Source organism: Chelon labrosus, assembly GCF_963514085.1.
Source record: "Chelon labrosus genome assembly, chromosome: 17".
NCBI lineage: Eukaryota > Metazoa > Chordata > Actinopteri > Mugiliformes > Mugilidae > Chelon > Chelon labrosus.
The window spans coordinates 6,201,151-6,221,867 of NC_140350.1; the positions used below are offsets into that span (position 1 = coordinate 6,201,151).

Consider the following 20,717-nt stretch of genomic DNA (forward strand, 5'->3'; position numbering starts at 1 on the left):
AATGTAACCTTACCTTTAGTGTGTTAAAAAGAGCTGCACAATCAACATGCTTTTAATTTGAACAGCATTTTCCTTTTACTGTGGACAAATGACTGATTTTAGTATTGATTGCCCTGTTGTAGATGAACATCATGTGGACAGAGCAAACTACACTGGATTTGGATAGATGTGCTGCGGCTGCAGTTTAAGGACTCCATCTGCTGGAGGATGCTGACAGGTTTGGACTCTTGTGTGAAAACTCGAGCAGTAACAGGCCTGCTCATGATGAGGTAAACGCTATACTCAATTTATACACAGAACATTTTAAGTAGCTGATTAGCACAAACACAGCATAGAAAGCTGTAGAGGGTGACAGTATATTAAAACCAATGCGAATCTGAACTTATTATTGCAGAAAATATATATTGCAAAACAATTTCAGAATTTTTTTTTTATTAAGGTCAATTGTCAGGGGTTAAAGCAGGAAGGCTATCAAGGAAAATCAGGAGAAATATTTAAAAAGCAGTTTCAGATCAACACTGGATTTTGAGGGAACGACCAAATTGCCCCCAAAATATTTTGTAAAATATTATCTTTCATAATGTATCTCCAGCTCTAAGTGGAGTGGACTGTATATCCAAGATTCAGTTTACTCTTGTTGTCATTTCCACAATATAAAAATAACAGATAACAACAATAACTCCACTATAACTATAGTATGTCTACTACAACACTACAATCTACTGTGTCACAGAATGCACAGAATACATGGACATGAAAATATAGACAAACTGAACAGTTGCAACAATACCACAGATGCAGATAATGCAAGTGTCCATTGCAGTTAGAAAGTGGCCCTTTGATATATGTATCTATCTATCTTGATATCCCACTGTCTAGAGACACAATTATTTTCAAATGACGTTTGAAAGTGCGTAGTTCCTATTTATAAAATCTGTAACACAAACTGTAAAAAGTCGCCTACTCTTTGTCTTTGCACCATTTCACAGTTTTTCATGTTGCAAGAAGGAAAAGCACAGGTGTAACCAACAACATTAAAGATGGCTGAGTTCCAACTGGGTACTATATGTTGCCGCCTCTTAAATGGAACTCGTCACTTGGTGGTCACAACATAGAAAGTCGTGCATGTGACTCGCGAACTCGGACCTTATCAAAAACGTCCATATTCACAATTTCTGCGAATACCACAAGATGAAGGCGTTCGTATGGACACGGTAAACACAGCAGCATTTGAAGGCAGCGTGCTTCCCCAGCAGGTCAGCACAAATGTTATTAAAATCACATCAGTGGCCGCCTTTAATTCCAGCCAATAATACCATGAAACAAGACAGCAGGAGGCAGAATGTTTTTGATTCTGTTTCAGGGATCTAGAGACCTCCGGTCGACTTTGTATATGTGATCTGTGTGTGTTCATCTGTATTGAAATAAGCATGCACTGTTCATTTCACTTGGCTTGAACTTTTAAAACTTAACATAAGACTTATGTAATATATTCTAAACTGCTTGTTTTAATGCATTTTTCAACAACCATAACTCATAAAGGAGTCAGTGTAATCAGCTGATGAATGCATAATAACACAGTACAACATTGCTGTCATATCGTATTCGTTAATTCCATGCCTTTTACTTGTATTAAGAGAGTAAGGTTAAGCGTGCAATTTCAAGAATGTACCATCACCAACAAACCCTACTATGAATGATTTGCACTTGACTTACAGGACACTTTAGAACTGAGATGAATAACTTATTCTTAATAAATGTAGATGCTTAATAATAATGCTTAATAACAGGTAGTTTTGGATAAATACACTAACAGCCATGTTAAATGTCTTAAAATCTGCCTACAATGTAAATGTAAATGTAAATGTACTTTATTTATATAGCACCTTACATCGACCGATAGGTGAACCAAGGTGCTTTACAACAGATTAAACAACGATAACAATGACGTTATTATATTATAAACAAGTCATCTTTATGTATAAAATGAAAAATATACCCCCACATGTCTAAGTTCTGAAACAGTAATGAATAGATTACTGTAGCATTTCACTGTTTCAGATCATTTATTGTGTATGTATTTTTCCGCAGGCCCTTCCACTGCAGCAAATTCTAAACTGGTTTCAGGCAACACATCTGAGGTGTGAACCCACGTTTTATTTCAGCAGGGATCTGGCAACTTTGCCTCTCATTTGAAGACCACTTTTAATCCCAGGATTTTTATTTTTTTTTGTCTTGGCACAAACTCTGAAAAACAGTGACAGCAGGTACAAGCCAGTACATGACTGCAAGGGCTGTGTCTAAAACGCTATCCAGATGGTCCACGAGAGCTCTTCTCCCGTCTCTGCAGGTTATTCTCTGTTGTAATTAGTGCAGGTGCAAAGCATCCAACAAATAAGTCACTTAATAATGTGATGCCACAATACAGTCACAATGAAAAGTAAAGTAAGTGATACTGATGTACAAGAAGAAAGAACATTTAAAAGCAACAAAAGTTGTAGAAACCGCTACAAAATTATACAGAAATAAACACAGTCATCTCAAAGACAAGAAACATTAGAAGGAACATTAAATTAAATACCAAAGAATAAAAGTAAGTTTTAAGACATTTAAAGAGGTCCTAATAAATGAAATTTCTAAATGCTACCATAAACCAATTTCACAAAATCAGTCATTAATATATTAGTATATTCATCTTATATCTATTGTGGTATAAAAATGACCATTAATGGAGTCGTATTACATGTCTTTTTGCTTAATTAATAATGCTTAATTAAGGTGAAGTTAATTACTGCTGTGGCACACCGGGACCTTCGAGTCTAGAGACTTCAAACCTGTCTGATGTCTTTACCACAGTTTGATTTCATGCACTTGAATTCAGTCAGAAAACACATCTTGTTATCTATTTGTGTAATTCAGGTCAAACAATGACTGCCCTCTCAAACTTGCATGACCTGGTCAATGCACTGTTGACATTTTGATTTGAATCCGTGCAGCATGTGGTGCAGTGATCTGCCTCGAGCTTCGTGTCAATAAATATTGAAATAGTGTTGGTGAAAGATTTTCATTTTACGCCATTTGGGCCATTGATTCCATGATGGGACTCGGTGACTAGCACACATCCAGCTAGCTGCAGTTTTTGATATTGAATAACAAAAACTTTGATTCATTATCTGCGTGAACATTGATGTTAGAAGCCTTGAGATTTTTTGCAAAGAGCTGCTGCATCTAAATATTCTCCAGAACCAGACATGGCCTCTATAGACATATAACAGTAAAATGTCTACTACAATTACCACTGAGTTATATGCTACAGGCATTCATGCACCAGTGGCTGAGCTGTTGTGTAAAGTGCCTGCACTTTGATAGTCCAGCAGATTGATGATGGCAGTTAGAAATCTCTTATTCATAAATACAGTGTAGTGAATTAATAATTCACAGCAGAGAGCCTTATACTATATTGGACGTGACAACAGATGTTCTAACGGCCCAGATGCTTCATTGCTATAAAACAAAAAATCCGGATGATTTCCACACAGAACAGAAATTGTGATAGTTCTAGTTAAATGACCACCTGTTTCATTTACTCAGACCTTTTTGATTCATTTTCTGCAGTTTGCACATATCTTGCAAAAAAAGTTATCCATGTAGCAGTATTTTTCATTTATTGTACTTGTTGACAAGTTCTTAAATATGAATCCCGTCTTGTATATCAGTGTACATAATACATTAAGTTATTCCTTTCATTACATAGAAATCACACATTTAAATATATGTATTAGAACAAGTTAATGTTCTTAATGTTAGTTAGACTTTAGTTAAGTTGTACAGTTTGCTTATTTATGAAAGGTCTGAAAGGTCTGTCTGGTGACCAGAGACATTATAGTTTTCTGCAGTATGTTTTGCTAATGCCAGATTAGCTGCACAGATTTTGCATATACACTGTTACACACATTGCTACTTCTTCTTCTTCTAATTCTTCCGTGTCATTAATTACACTCGTATTGTTTCATTTTTCATGCTGTTCAGTTGAATAGCGTGTCCTTTGTGATTTCATGGCACAGATTCAGTTTAATATGTGCAGCACCCCTGGTGGCAGTAAGCCATTTGGGCTTCTATAATTACTGCTCCTCCTTGTAGGTAGATGAAGCGTAACCAGTTGGGACTGTATTCACTTAGTCGCTGGATGTGTAATTCCAGCCACGGACCCAGCGGGGTTCGGCCACGCATCTACATTAGCCCTGTAACGGACCGGTTACAGACCAGCCGGCGATTCTATGTGGCTGTATGTGTATAAAAACACTGAATGACTAACACATTCAAATGCTCTATAGTCACCCAGTATATTTCCTGTTTGGTTGTATCAGCACAGTTTAGAGCAAAAAGCTCAAAAAGCCTGCTAATGAGCTAACTCTGACAATGCTACCTTCTGGCAGGTGATCCTTACCATCTCCGCCATCTTGTTTTTGGTCATAAACCATTGTGTAATCCAGTGTTATTAGGGTTCGTCCACAGGAGAACATGAACGGCAGTACCAGATTTCATGGTAATCCATTTTATTGTTGTTGAGGTGCATGTACAAGCATGTATGAGCCTCATGGTGGTGTTTGAGGAAAAAGTCTGGTGAAGTCACACTAAGGGTGCATCCTCTGGTGAGTATGAACCTCCATAGAATCGTGTTTGTCTTTCTAAAATGAGCAAAACGGATGATAGATAAATATCTACACATCTAAAGGGCTTCAACTTTAGCACAATAATATCAACCAAAGTGATGACGAGGCATCCAGCGTGGTTAAATTGTATTTACAGGAAAACTTCATTGTGAAATGCGCAGTTAAATGCAGTCAGCTCAGCGCTGCTTTTATCCGAAGTAGTTATTAACAGGCACACGCTGAGTTTGTTTTAACCTCTCGCTCTGATCGATCTGCCCCCGGGTGCTCCATCACTCAGCTGTGAATCCCAGACCAGCTTTATGTAATGATGAGCAACGCTGATCTGGGTGGGGTGATCATCTGAATCATCAATTGCAATTGGTCACTTGTATCGACGGCAACAGAACTGCTCAATACTTTCCAAACAGACACTACTGGCTTCACTCAGAGAGCGCTGGTGATCAGTCGACAGGGTGAGCGTCGGATTCACTGGATGTTGGAGTCCGCCAGAGCTTTCAGTGCACTCCCTCAAAATATCAGAAAATGGAAACAAGACACGATCCCAGAAAATGTTATTTCTCAGACTTTTCTTTTATTATTAAAAGAGCCAGTTCCAGTGTTTACTAGAAATTAACATGGAGAACAACTTCACAATCCAGCCATCAGGTTTTGTACTGCACACTTTAGGATGCTATTATGGTTTTAACATTATCATATTCAGCTATAACCAACAAGAGACAAGACAGCAATTAAATCACTTGATGGGAAGTCATCAATCATGTCACTAACACAGGAACCAGTTTAATCAGAGCTGCTTTTGATCAAATCCGTGAGAAACGGAAGAGAAAGTCCATGTGTGAACTGAGTTTGTCAGCAGCTACGTCCAGAGAGCACTTTCATCAGACCTTTTAAAGCAGCTAGTGTGCGTGTATACGTATTGTACAGCGGTTAGGCTTGAATTGCAGTTCATGCTAACAAAGTATTCCACATCACAGTTCTCCACATTTACACATCTAACACTTTTCAGACCTCCAAACTTCAATCCTCTCTGGGTTGTCCTGGATGTGCGGAAGGCTTGTGTGTATTTGAGATGCTAATAATCTTGATACTGGCTGACTCCCTCGCTACTGACTCTCTGAAGAGTACTTCAGTATAAATCCACTTGACTTTTTTTGCATATGATTTTGAGCTACACTATGATTTATAGATGCATATTTTGGACTATTTCTGAGATCTAGTCTAGATTCTCAAATTGTGTAAGTTGCAAACCACATTTATGCTAAGAATATATGTAGTCGTATAAGGAAGCAAATGAAACAAAGTTCAAACATGTTGTAAATGTTGTTTCTCATAAGATGCAGGCGGTTTACCACAAAGGAAAACAGAGTGCAAAATGCAGCAAATGAATCTTGCTCAAGGCCTATGGATTATTACTGACATTTTAATAGTATTACTGTTGCTCAGTATTCAAATGGTCAATTTCTAGATCAACTGAGATCCACCTCATATGCTGTACAGAGCTCAAAATGACTTGTCGATTAAAGGATTAGTTGATCTACAGAACAATAATCATCAACTATTATCTGACTTATTGTTTGTCATTTTCCGGATTTGCTTAGCATGTTAATCAGCATATTAATTGGAAGAAAATAATGCTGCCCTAATACTGTAGAGAGATGCTTTTAAAGTCAAAACCAATGAAATCGCCCTTCACACTAAAAATTTATTTAGGGACACTATTTATTTGCTCGACCACTTAAAAAACTGACAAGCATGATTGAGCAGTTTGATCTTATGTAGCTAAAATCAACTATAACCCTGCAACTGAAACATGCAGACGTGTAGCAGAGCAGAGTTTACCTGACAAGGGGATTTGTACATTTTTCGAGACGTCTGTTTGTCTAAATTGAGCTAACTGCCAATGTCAAGATGCTAACGGGCTCGCCATGATAATGCTAGCACGGTGATGTTCTTAGGTTATCTGCTAGCAGATTAAAACTGTTGCTGACAATTCTTCCTCTGCGTATTGACCATGAATGGCAATGCATTCAAAAGTCGAGATAATTTACTTGGAGTCACCAACTTATGGTGATGCTGGAGGATCATCAGATCTATCCTCTGGGGAACATGAATACCTGAACAAAGGTTAGTAGCAGTACATCTAAAAGTTGCCATGCTCTTTTCAGCATGGACCAAAGTGGACTGATCAACATTGTTGACTTTATTTGTTAAATTTATCAAACGTGTGTTTAATTCTGTGTCCCTACCATGGATAACACATGAAGCATAAATTAAAACTTGTGCTTTTCCTACATTATATGCTTGGTGTCAGCAGCATAGAATAAAAAACGGTACTTTGCTTTGAAACGCTAGATTCAAATATGCATCATCCTTAAATTTCAGTGGCAGGATTTATGTTTTAGCTGGACAGTTCAGAGTCTAGACTGGTCAGAAGAGTCAAATAGCTACTTCTGTATATTTGGGCATTTTTCTAACTAAATTCAATTATGACTCACTGACCCTGGACACAATTTATGTCAAAATTGCATGGGAAAAAAAGCAACATCACAGTCTTGTTTAACCACAGTGAGCAGTGACATGGCCTTTACAAATACTTCATGGCTACATTTTACGTTCCTTTGCTGTGCTTGCAGAGGGAAGACCAACAGGAACAGCTACAGATCTTGTGCACAAATTCACTCTCACTGCACCGAGGCAGCAGAAAGAAGCCTGGTCTGAATTCAGACAATGGAAGCCGGGGGCCTCTGTACTCAAGCCCACTTCGTAGCAGTCACCTTTAGCGTTAGTCATCGCTCGGCCTCCGCTAAATGTGACGCACAGAATAAAAGTCTTTGTGATATAGCAGCATCGTATTTGTCACAGTGCACCTCAAAGAGTTATGAAGAGTATAGTCGGTACATGAAGGTAAAAACGTTGTCTAAATCCAAGGACCAGATATTACAATATGAAAATATTACATTTGCTTAAGAGAAAGAATTCACTGTGAAAAGGGAAGGGGGTAACAGGAGAGCATCACAGGTTTAGATAACATGAGCTTTTGGGTCTCTGGAGGAGGCGGGACAAGGAAACAGCACAGCATTACTATGATAGTCATACCTGAAGAGTTCTTACCCCCATTAGGAAGGAGGGAGGTGGTCTGCTTTTGTCATCATCATTCCTTAAATTCAGTATTTGGTACAGGGAATAATAACACAATGCTGAAAAATGAGCAATAAAATACAAACAGGAATAGTTAAGTTCCCACAAAGAAACGCAATACACAGATATACAACGTTTCCGAAAAGTTATCGTACACACACTTTCCTCTTTTCAAGTGCAAAACACAGTTTGGACGCGCACTCGCTGACACCCACAGAGACACTGGCCCTTTAGTTCGTATGAATGAAAGAGAAAACGGTGAATATCCTTCAATGTGTCTCTCGGGGGCAAACGTCTGAGGTCAGCAGTGCCTCAGCACTTGCACAGCAAGTCCATACAGCGTGGAGTAAAAGAAAATTGCTTCGGCAGCCATTTTGCATATAAAGTCCGTATAAAAATCAAGGAGCAGTAGCAGTAGGCCCTCTTCAGATGTTAACACTACACCTACTGTGAGCTGAGCTGGAGAGGCGGGAGCAGTGAACAGCATGTTTGGTTGAAGTCTCTCCAGCTGAAATAAAGGCGAGAGGTACAAACAGGAATACGGCACATCGACCCCCGTTCGGGGGCCTGGTGACGGTGGAAGTGTAATAACTGCGACGCAAACCACGGCTGTAGATCCGCATTGCCGCGGCAGAGTTGGAAGATGTCGTTCTGTCCACACGGCCTTTCATATAAAACAAAGAGTCATGTAAAAAAAAAACTTATGATGAAGAAGTCTGACCGTAGAAAAATAGAGAGCCTGTATCAAAGTCACTTTGACAGAAAATAAATTCAACAAGCAAAAATTTAGGATAATTTCACAAAGTCTTGACAGCAGGACCAAATTACACAAGGCTGAACTGAAGGCATGTTGGTTTTAGAAAACTGTATCAGGGCGTTTTTTTTTTTAAATAACTGGTTAAATCTGGAAAAGGGAAGCTTGGTTGCGCCTCAGTTCTATGAACTCTTGCAGTACATATTCACTGATTTGTTTGGGTTTTTATGGATGCCGAAAACTAGAACCTTCCCACTAGTCATCTGTCAGCCTGCATAATCATTTTTTGCCTTCTGTCATAACAGATCTAAGAAAATATAATACAAATAAAAAAATTACAAGTCTCCTCTTCCTACCATCTTGTCTACAGAAACTGAATCTTCATTTACAAGTAGGTTTCATTTTAAACTGCCTAGCAACTAGAAGAATTAGTGTAGACATTGACAGCATGTTATCAAAAGTGTATATGGCATCAGGTTAGAAAGTGTGCAAAGGAAACAGCAGTCAATTCTAATCACAGTTTCTTTCCTTTAAAGTGAATTAACTGATGGGGTTTGAACAGGAAGCCGCGATGCTTTGGAAATCTGTCAAAGCTGAATGAGTTGCAGTGTGTAACACGTTGCTTCACACCATTTGTTGCCCCAAATGAAACCAGATTGCTGCACAACACAGAAGGCAATCTGCACCGACTTTGTGCGCTGTAGTTGATTCATTAGCCACTTGTGAAGAAAGACGGTTTGGTAACTATTTGTGTAATCACTCCTAAGAGGCAGTTCTCATTTTGTTTGCTAAACCTAGCCCTGAAGTTTCAGTGTGCACATCAGCTGCGCAGGATCCGTAATTTAAAGTGTGCTAAAAGGAACTCAGGCTTGAAATATTAGATAATGCATAGTCATGAGGAGGTTGCTGTAAATATGGACAATAAGGCAAAGAATGGAGTGAGGGACAACACCGAAATTAGCTAAGACCTCAACGTTTCTGACTAATATTCCTCCTTCACAAAGGCTTGAAAACAATTACATAAAAAGTAGATTAGACTTTTAGAACTATTCCTGACTTGGCAAATTATTGTAAGCTATGAGAAGATACACTTTCCAAATTAGCCCCATTCTGGAAATGTGATTCTGTTCGAGCAATAATAAGACTTCAAAACTGCAACAAGCTAGTCAAGGTCAGAAATGAAGAGTTATAAAACACAGTAGTATAGTTCCAGGACCAGAACCTTATGTGTCGCCTGTTAATGTTAAATAAAATTGCCATGTGCTCTTTAAAGGACTGTTTTGTGACAGACATCAAACCATTCTACGTAATAAAACTTAATACAAACAATGCATCTCTCTTATGAATTGACCATAAAATACACAGTGCACAGTTGGAGAAGATCAGTTGTTTAAAGCCCATCATAACTTGGTTGTAAATGCTTTTACAATGAGCTTATTTCAGTGTTTTAAACTGCCTATTTAAATGTATATAAGTTTTGTTTTCACAAATCCTAGTGCTACTCTGTAGCACAGTTCTCTTCATTTGCTAATATACTGGCTGCTTCACTGGAATAAAAACACATTTCAATGAGTTGTTTGTCCCTGTTGTGATAAGTTTCCTGACTAGGTCCATGCTACGCTATTGCACAGTTCTCAAATTAGAAAAAAAAAAAGACATGTTATCATTAACCAAAAACAGTGACTGAAGTTTTTATGACATATTATTCTCATCCTTGTGACATTTTAACTAATTTTAGTTGGAAATAAAAAAAACTACAACACACGAATGAATGGGAAATAAAGTGCCTGTGTGTTTCTACATGTGTTGGAAACATCAGGGCGGTGATGTTGTACATGAAGGATTAATGGTGGATCTTTTTTTTTTTTACGTTCTGCATGCATTTATGAAGTCACTATTTCTGTGTGGCTGTGAATGTAAACAATGGGAACAAAAAAGAGATATCTGAGTGATGTTAGATCTATACAAAATATTGGCACATTATCTTATAAACAGTATCCCGGATGAGGATCAAGTTGTCTAAGAATCACTTAAACAAATGAACCACCCAGTCCTTTGTCTCATGTTTCACAGCATTAAAAGTGCACTAATTGCCAAACACACCAACGCTTTCCAGTTGAAATATTTCTCATCGCGTCTCTCCTCTCAAATGTGCTGCACTCTTTCTGTCATGCTCATTAATGCCACTTTTATCTCTCTAGTTTCTCCTTCTTCACCTGCGGTAACTCTACACACACCTGTCCCTTGGTCTTTCTCACACCTGCGTCTCCACGCCGTTAAGTTTAGGCATCAAGATACGAGGAGTCACCCCAGAGTTGAGGTCCCTCTCGAACTCCAAAAGCTGGCCCATGAAGTTTAGATTCGGGGACACAACGGGACGCCGGCTCCGCACGTATTTGTAGGCATCTGTCATTGTCATGAGGGTGTGCTTCATAAGGTAGGCGATGACAATGGTTGCAGAACGGGACACGCCTGCCTGGCAGTGCACCAACACTCCCTGTCCACTCTGATATGCCTCCTCTGTGGATGAGAAGGACAAAATGGATGGGCTCAGTATTGCTTCCAAACTTAACAAATGACTTAATGCTCCGTTATTGTCAGTGCAACAGTCACCCAAATCTCAAATGTACATTCAGTAATGCCTGCGGCAAGTACCATTGCACTCTAAACAATGAATAAATCTCCTCTACATGCCTGTAGGTGAGTCACAGTGTAGGTGGGAAGAACAGGGTCAGGAATTCAGTGGCTCACACATTAGTCAGTGACAGCTTTGAAAGCAGCTGAGGATCCCTTTGAAAGTTGCTGCATTATTTCTCCTTTTTCAGTGGAACTCATCACACAAGAAAATCTGGTTACCAGGAAACAGTCCACACAGAACACTGATTTCGTCCTATTGTGATCGCAGTTACTTACTATCATTACAATTCACCTAAAAGCAAAAACTTATGATTTACCAAGTGGCAAGTCTACAGTCTTTGCCCAGCTTCCATCCTTAAGGTAGGCCTGTCTAATTTAGGCGAAGCTACCGATGGCTAGCTAGCAGCTAAGAAGACCCAGAAGCTTAATTTGGTTGAGGCTAACCCTCTTACCGCATCTGCAGCTCTTGTGCTAAGTTACCATATCCTGGTTCACTCTGAATGCCTCATCTTTGCTGACACCATATACACACTCACAACACGTCAATGACCTGAGGCGGGGCTCTCACCTATAAACTCAAAAACCTCTTCAAAGTACTGCCGAAGGTTTTGCTTGCTGTTGTCGGTGGCTGGGAGTCTTTTGTAGCGCAGCCCGGAGTTGACGTGGTACAGGGGCAGGTGTGTGGTCACGTTGACCACGTAGCCGATGTTGAGGCGCAGGAGCAGCTCCAGGTCCTGGGCGTCTCTCTCATTGCCCAGAAACAGGAAGGGCAGAATCGGACTAATCACCGCGTTCTCCGCATCAGGAGTCATCACGGTCTCGTCGGACAGAGAAGCCGGCAGTGAAGAGGAGAGTGGAAGAGAGAGGTGCACTGGAAAAGGGTGAGAAAACAAGGACACACATTATTTGCTTTGTATGAAGTTGTTGAGAACATCTGCCACAGAGCATGAAATTGGGTGACAACAATATGGCAGCTAATATAACCCGGGTTTATATCAGTGGTTGAGATTTAGTTTCTTCCCATAAAAATGTGCTTCAAATGTTACCACTTGCAAAGGTGAACAGTAAGACATTCTTACTTCTGCTGTTCTCCTCATCTTGCTCTCTGTTCAGGGAGTTCAAGGCCAGGTGAAGTGACTGGGCTGACGGCAGAGAGTGCCCTCCCTCTCTGTCTCTCTGCCAGGGTTTGGGTTTGACGAGTGTGGTAGGGGCAGACGGTGGAGGGGAAAAGGACAAAGGTGATGGTGGGGACGGAGAGCGGGGAGAGGGGGAATATGCTACATCTTCGTCTTGCTCGGGACCGTCACTCATTCCTGCATCCTCTGCTTTGTTCAAGAGCCTCTTCAGTGAGCTGCGGCCGTCATCATACCCAGATCCTGACCTGCGCCCCATAAAATCAAGGGCGGCCATTTTGCCCTGCTGAAGCCGCCGCCGGCCAGCGTGGTCTGTGAGCTGAGTGTGCGAGTAATCCTGGAGGTTTTGACAGTCTAAGAGGACAAGGCCTGTTCCATTACTGGCATTCTGAGCCTGGCTTGCACAGGTCTTCCCGACTCCTACTCCCATCCCGGTACAGTGATTCTTTTGGGATTTAGAATGGGTCATCTTCTTGGCCAGTTCTTCAGGCCAGATAGTACGCACGCTGTAGTCATCATCATCGGCTTGGAACGTAGCCACTGGATGAGCTGTTCCGATGCCTCTTCCTGGAGGTTTGCCTCTGCGGGGGTTGAATGTCACCACTATGGGATCGCTGCTGCAGTAACTGCAGGTGGAACTGCCTGTCTGAGAAGCTTTGGGGTTGCAGCCGGTCACGCAGCTCTGTATCGCCCGCAGGGGTGCCGAAGAGGAGAGTGGGGTACAGGGCAGGCATCCTCCTACCAGCTTTTTGCGCAGGATAGCAGGACTTTCAAAGTTTCCGGCCTCACCAGAGCAGGAGGGACAGCGGACGGGTTTGAACAGGCTTGCTCGGCAGTCAGACGCAGTGCTGTTAGAAGAGGAGGTGTTGGAGGTGGAGGCGGTGGAGAGACACCCACCCAGATTTTTCAGGCCCATTTCTTTACCGCCTCTCTTCACTGTTCCGACATTGTGACCACAAGAAAACGAGGTGGAAGTGCTTCCTCCACCTCCTTGGAAGCTAGAAGAGTGTCCCTTACAGCCTCTGCATCTTACGAGCCTCCAGCAGCCGCAACTGAATGGGTGGGTGCAGTCGATGGTGCAGGTGTGGTCAGGGCTGGGGAAGCCCCCAGCATGGGAGGAGCAGGGGGACAGTGGAAGACCATGAAGAATATGAGGGCGGTGATCCCTGGTATGAGGCAGATGAGGCTGACTGAGCTGCTGAAAGGAAACTGGTACATGGGTGGGTTGGGAGGGAGGGGACGAGGGATAGTTGGAGTTTAGGATGGAGGCATGGGGCACGGGGACAGAGTTGTGGTGGTAGGGAAGACTGTGACTGTTTTGGCTTTGATGGACAGTTCCCAGTTTGGAATTCTTCTTGTGACTTATAGAGGGAAATTCATGATCGCTTCTGTTATTAAAACTAGTGTTTTCCTTTTCCTTTTCGCTCCTGAATTTATGCTGCTGTGACTGAGCGGGGACAAACTGTAGGACCCCTCCAGGGGAAAATGACAGCTGACGAATTCGCTGTGACTTGTGTTCAGCTCCACTTGATCTCCCCGCACTTCCTGTTTTTCTCTCACATTGTCCTTGGTCCAACTGTGATGAGACACATTTCCCTCTGCCCCCTTTTACACTCCCGTTACGCCCTAATGAGTGGCTGAATCCTCCTCCCCGTCCTCCTTTGTCCACCGTCACCCTGATATCAATGGTATGCGTGTGGGAGGGCAGCCGAGGGCCGAGAGTTACTGTGCCATTGCTGTGGCAGTGGCTAGGGATGTTTGTGACACCCGCTGGGGTGACAGGCTGGTCGCCCTTGAATTTCTGCACACGGGAGGACCTGCGCTTGCATTCCAGAGTCAGAGATTTGCAGGAAGGTGAATAAAAATGGGACTGAGAAGGGTGGAGGTGAGGAGGGTGGGCGACTTGTCCATTGGAGGAGGCTGTTATCTGAGAGGAGTGCTGTGGGATGGTTTGTGGTGAGGCTTCACATAGAGCTAAGTTTTTAGGGCGCTGAATGACCACTATACGCTCGTCAAGAGGGAGGGGAGGCATCTGGGTTTATGCAAAGCTGCCCAATGAAGAAGGAGAGAGAAACAGAGAGAGAGAAGTCAGGCAATTATTGTGATTTCACACGCACTAAAAATGTGGAGCACACTTTACATTTCATCACAAACGGCATGCTCACAGAAATGAGGACCTTTGCCTTGCAGAATTATTTATATAATGCAATTTATACAGAATCGTGAGCATAGCTTCTTTTGATATTGTATGTTACAATATGTGATAATATATTATAAAAAAGAATGAAGCTAATTATTTATGAAATGTAAAGCAAAACTCCAAATCCTCCACAACAATGACAAAACACGTTCACAAGAACAGATTTTTATGTTTTGCATATTTTTGTAAGAAACCTGCAAGGTGTCTTTTCCACAACAAAACACACCAAGGGCAAAACCAACCACAAATCAATTTCACATCTTAGTTTTGACCTTTAACACGTCATACATGTATTCCCTCAAATTTGCTGCAAACGAAGGAGAAATTCTACAGAGAGAATAACCACTGAGGTGCATGTCAGATGTGAATGGATATCACAGTAGAGAGTACATCTGCTGAATCCATTTGAACATGGACCTCACGTTCTGTCCCTACTTATACCACAGCCACTAGCAGACACTTAATGCTCGTCTATATTTACGGGAATTTGAGACTCGAGTTTAAAGTTTCCCCTTAATAGCTTTGTCATTAGACAATTCGGGATGTGAATGGTGCAGAAGTGTGTACCTGCTTGCTGTTAGCAGCACATAATCCCAGCTAATCCTGGCGCTGGTGAGGCTTATTAAAAGCTCAGTCACAAAAGCTGCATCAAATGAGCCTCAGCAACTTTTATCCCTCTGAGGAGTCTTCATTCTTAACACATGAAATAATAAACCAGGCCAAGTCAGGGTTGGTGTTAAAAATATCTAAATACACTGTGAAACACTGATGGACTGTGAATGTTACACTATGGGATACCGTCAAAGCCATGAGTGCTTTCTAGGCTGCATTGTAATCTTGCCCATCATGGGACAATAAATCTTTTGGCACTGTGTTGTCACACAGGGACTCACAGTTAGCTAATGACTCTGTGGGATTCTTTACTCTGAATGCTGTTTAATGCCTGTTGACTGTTCAAAACCGTGTGATTAACAGAAAAGAAACACTTCCTGCCCCGAGCCCTCTAGTCTGTTCATTTTGTCTCTGGTACGTATAAGCTAAATTAACCACATCCTTTGGGCCAATTGAAAACAAGCATTTGTCCAGGCCGTGGTATAAACAGAAGGTCATCACATGCACAACAACACAACTCTGCTGGAGAGAACGTTTTCACGGCATGACAGAGCAAAAAGAGATTAGGATAAAAGAGTGTAGCTTGTGAATATGCACTTTATAATCAAACACCTGTGAAAGTGTGTTTGTATCTGTAAATTGCCTCTGTGATTAATGTTAGTAATAACAGGCTGCTTTAGTCACTACAGAACTTTTATACTCTCGTGGTACATCCATTACAAGGCTGCTCTCAAACATTAAGATGAAATATTATTGTCGTTAAGCTGAAAATCCACCCTCTGGTACACACACTGTTAAATACAATCAGCCTGTGATGTTCGCCCCCCCAACCGAGTTGTTTGGTTGATGAACGGCTTTAATTTCCTTTTCCCACACTAGGGGCATGGTGGTACGGATGCTGGTGCTGGTCAGCTGGGAGGATGTTACCATGCTAATGCAAGCGTTGAGCTCCAAGCACAGTTGGGCTGACAAAGTACAGAGCTAGAGATTTCCCAGTTTAGAAAGGAAAGGTGAGGCACTTTACTTCAGCCACGAAAGTTTACTGTCTGTTTAATTTTCTAGTCTTTGGAGGCTGTTTGTACCTCTGCCTCGAGTTTGATGAGTTTCTGTCCTTGTGATTGTGAGGCTGGTATAAACTGGGGAATCTATTAAGGAGCACTTGTTCTTTGTGATGGGCTGTCACCAAGACATACGGCTAGATTTTAGATTACTGACAATGTTATTACATTTAAAAGGACATTTCATTTGTAGAAATAATAGCGGCTATAGATGAAAGTGTCATCTGAAAGTTGGTCAGCATCTACGTATAGAATAAGTAGAATAATAATCCAGTCGAAACAAAAATGCCTCAAGTAACCGATTCAATCAGAAGACACTGACCTGATCTGAAGGACACAAAGTCTGGTGATGGTAACTTGTTTAGAATCCGATCAATAGGACAATATTAACACCTAATAAACTCATAGAGCTAGATCTGATTGTTTCTCTCGGGCTGGAATGAATACATTTAAACATCAGATGACACGATGAGTTTCTGAGAGGGACTCAACCATGGAGGTAGCAAAACTAGCTGTAATCAAAATCAGTCAGGTTGAAGAAATAGTGTCCACGTAAACGTAGCCACATTCATTTCCCCCGCAGGTTGAATTGCATCTGGTGACCCTGTCAACCTTTCACTCGTAAACTTCAAATATTGTTTTGCATTACCTTGACTTATGAATATCTTATATATAATGTTAGCATGCTAACACAGGAAAGTCATTCGATGAACTTGCCTGCTTAACATCAGGTAATGTTGTTGGCATTTAGCTCAAAGCGCCACTGTGCACATACAACTATACAATTATAGCATAGCTGTAGAAAAAACTAAATGGTTCAAATTATAAATTGCATTTTTTTTTTCGTGGATCTTTGTGATACCTAGCCATGCAGACATTTTTAATTTGATTTGTCCAGGATACCTACATCAGTGAATGTTTTTTATTGGAACTACTTTATATCGAAGGACTAGGTCTAGTAGAAACATTACTGTATTACTGTACTGTATATACTAAACATTGTTGCACTGGGAGGCTGAATTATATTCAAAACAACAAACTGCCACATCACATGTAGCTGTTTACACAGTGTTTTTTTTTTTTTTTTTTTTTTACAGTGGATTTTCATTTTAGGCTCTTGAAGAAATATTTTCAAGAATCTCTCAGGGAGCAGGAGAACAGCAAGTTAAACTGGGTACAGGGAGGACGAGATACTCAGGACACCACCAGCTGACAAACCAGAGACAAAAAGTGGGTAGAGATAAAAACACAGGGGGGCAGATTACAACGTGACACTGTAAACCACAGACTACAGGGGAGGAAGGAACACGTCCAAAGAATCCGGGGATGCCTTCAGACCCAACACAACACAGTTACCGACCCGTAGAGAAATCAAACCACGCTCCAGTGTCCCCATGCTTATATCCGCACACAGAGTCTGGTGATGGTATCCTCATCTTTCTTTTTTTTTCCTTTTTCAGCCTTGCCTGTGGTGGAGGGGGGTGGGGGTTACATTGACCCAGTTTTATCATGGTGGAAGTCACTATCACTCTGATCACTTTTCTCTCACACACTGGAAAGTGCAGGCTGCCTAGTGGCATTTTCACTCACTCACAGTCATAGCTTAAGTCACAGAGATATTAAAGCACACCAGCGATCATTGTTACAGTTTAATCTTGACATGACAGGCAGGAATAAAGTACAATGCACAGCAGACTATCAATAAAAAAACTGCTCTGGAAACATTACACCATCTCTTACGGTTTCAGTCAATTATTCCGCATTATCTTCATTTGTTTGGTGGCTGTGACTGCTCATCGGCAAAACCCAAATCGCAATATCAGTGTGCATTAAGAGGAAAAGGTTTTTATTTCAATCCATTAATGTAGCAGCTTTAGTTTCTCTGAAATTTAAGATTTTACATGTTAAAATGCAAGTCCTGGTTTTAAGATACGGTTCATTATTAAAAAGAAGTGAGTTGCTCCAAACCTATTATTTTGGCACATACAAAAATGCTGTGTCTGGTTGTTATTTCTTAGACTTTCCTAGATTATCCAGCATTTACAATAAATGTAAAAGAAATTAAGTAAAACGATAAAGATTTCCAGATTTATGTAGTACATCTTTGTTTGTGGTGTGTGTGTTGCAAGCAGTCAGAACTACTAAAAACACATAAAGGCCGCCTTCAGCAGTTAAATAATACTTGAACTGCAATTTATTTCCCCAGAAAAGGTACTTTTACTTTGATACTGTAATAATAATAGTACTATACATGTAATAAAGCTTACACTTTTACTTAAGTAAAGGATTTTAGTTCTTCTTCTACCGGTGGTTCTGTCAGCAAGACTGTAACTCTAAGGCAATTACAGAAATTATAATACAGCAAAAGCAGTTATGAATTCAGATATTGTCTCTGGACTCGAAGGCAGATGCTTTGCTGTGACTAAAGCTATTAAAGGCTATGAGAACTGTTGATTAGGAGGTTAATCGAAATGTCGTTTAATTAACTGTGTTTATGTGAAATCACTCCAGTTGGTTGGTCCTAATTAGTCAGTGCGCCTCACATGTTAATTGAATCTGATAAAAGTCTGCGAGCTACCTGCTCTGCCAGCACGGCGCGCACACTGTTGTGTGTCGCCTTTCCAAAAACTGAGCCTCCCCAGTCTGCTTCACTCGGAGGCTACAGCCGAACAGTGCAGCGAACAAAGTGGGGAGGCTTGTCTGATGCTTGTCAAGTCGGGAAACTGGCAGTTGTATGATCAGAGAAACAGACTTGTTCTTTACAGCTTGTGATTTCACAGTCTTTCATTGTTGTCCCCTTGCAGGTAGCTGGAGTTGCCAGATACTTATATTGCCTCTGAGACGGCAGCCAAAAAGAAACAGAGAGCAGAATGTTATTGTACAGTGGCAGATCATAGGCACAGAAGGAACTTCTTTATTGCTGACTAGAGATAGCGATAGAAAGGAACTCTTCCATCAATTTAATGGCCCCGAATCAATGTCTCACTGACACCAGACAAACTTTAATGGTAAGTCATCCCTTTGTAAGAAGCACCTGCAGCATATTCAATTTTAGACAACTCAGTATGGGAGGTCTCATAATATATCTGCAAGACATATCTGATGACAGATAAAAAGCTGACTGTAAAAATGTGAATAAGTTATGAGCTCCTTCCAGAGAAGCTGAGCCACCGACGATCCTATATGAAGGTTTTCATCTTATAAACAAGCGTCACAAGACTGATCAAAGAGCACAGAGGGGAAATGCAAATGCGTGCACACGATCAGGTGTGAGTATTTAGGGGAACGGCTAACGTTTGCTAAGCTATCACGTCGACTTTTGGATTGGAGCACATGAAAGTGTAATGGTTTCAAAGCAGGACAGATGAAAAGAAAAAAATATATATATATAAAAAGAAGAGTGTCACTCTGTTCCAGTTAGTGAGAGTTGCAAGGGCCTACGGGGGAGATCATGACGCCCTCCCTCGGCTCAAACCCCCCCCAGCAGAAGAAAGATAACAGCTGGCAACAGGCACAGGCAAGAGCTACAGAGAGGAGGAAGCTTGACGTGCTGGTGTTTTTCCAGTTAATTTAACTCTTCCAAACACCTGAATATACACAGATAACCCGAAGTCTAACCCCAACCCCATATATACACGACATGATGGGGCAGGAGGACAGTGTAAGGCTGAACCACCGTCGCTGCGCACGCTAAAGTCAGTCACAGTGCTGATTTAGGCAGCCCTGGTGGACGGCCCATCTTCGGCTGCAGAGGCAGTGCAGTGAGTGTTTTTGGGGACAGGCTGTTGAGTGGGCCGGTGTTTTTGGGGAACAGATGGTTTTCTGGCTGCGCAAGATGGATGGCAATCTCTCCACTCCCTGTCTCCGCCCCGCTTTTATGCAGCTACTTCATCAAAAAGCACCTGACGGCCAAACACCCACGCAGCACACTGGACAACACCAGAGACGAAAAAAATGTTTTTTGTAAAAATTGAGTTTGAGTTAGAGAATATCTCTGCTGCATGATTTTTTTCCCCCCCTTTCATCACAGTGAGTGCTCTCGAGCATGTAGATGGCAGGAAAATTAGTCATCTGAGTCACTTGTTTCCAGAGGCTGATGAGCAGGCCGCTTCAGTCAGAGGACAATCCACGTCTCTGCATTTTTTTATCATTTTTTTTTGCGCGTGTTAAGCTCAGAGTTGGCACAAAATGACAGGCGGTCTACTCTTTAAATGCTCATTCACACGCCAACTGACAGATGGCTAGAAAGAGTTAGGGGCGCCGGACACGAAGGGAGAAGGCAGCACGATTAGCAGCGTTGGAGGTCGAGCAGCCGGTGGCACAGATTCTACGGGGGATTCCTAACGTGCAGGTGCGTTAAGGTGAGGACTGCAGATGTGACTGGAAACTAGTGAACAGGTTCCTATAGAGAGCAGTGCTGTAGTGTTGGTGTGGCTCAAATAATATAAAAACCAACGTGTAGTTCTGTGTGTATATTATCACGCACCTAAGATGGAAAGATAACAGCCTGAT

The 20,717-nt window shown here is 41.5% G+C and overlaps 1 protein-coding gene across 1 annotated transcript; it reads right to left on the minus strand.

The window, feature by feature from the left end:
- Positions 1 to 10,344: 10,344 nt before the first annotated feature.
- On the minus strand, positions 10,345 to 13,251 carry LOC311503067 (dual specificity protein phosphatase 10; the record flags this gene model as incomplete). Its single annotated transcript, XM_084565582.1, has 3 exons — positions 10,345 to 11,085; positions 11,771 to 12,073; positions 12,282 to 13,251. The coding sequence occupies 3 exons, from the start codon at positions 13,249 to 13,251 to the stop codon at positions 10,820 to 10,822; spliced, it is 1,539 nt and encodes a 512-aa protein (XP_084421708.1). The 3' UTR covers positions 10,345 to 10,819.
- Positions 13,252 to 20,717: the final 7,466 nt, after the last annotated feature.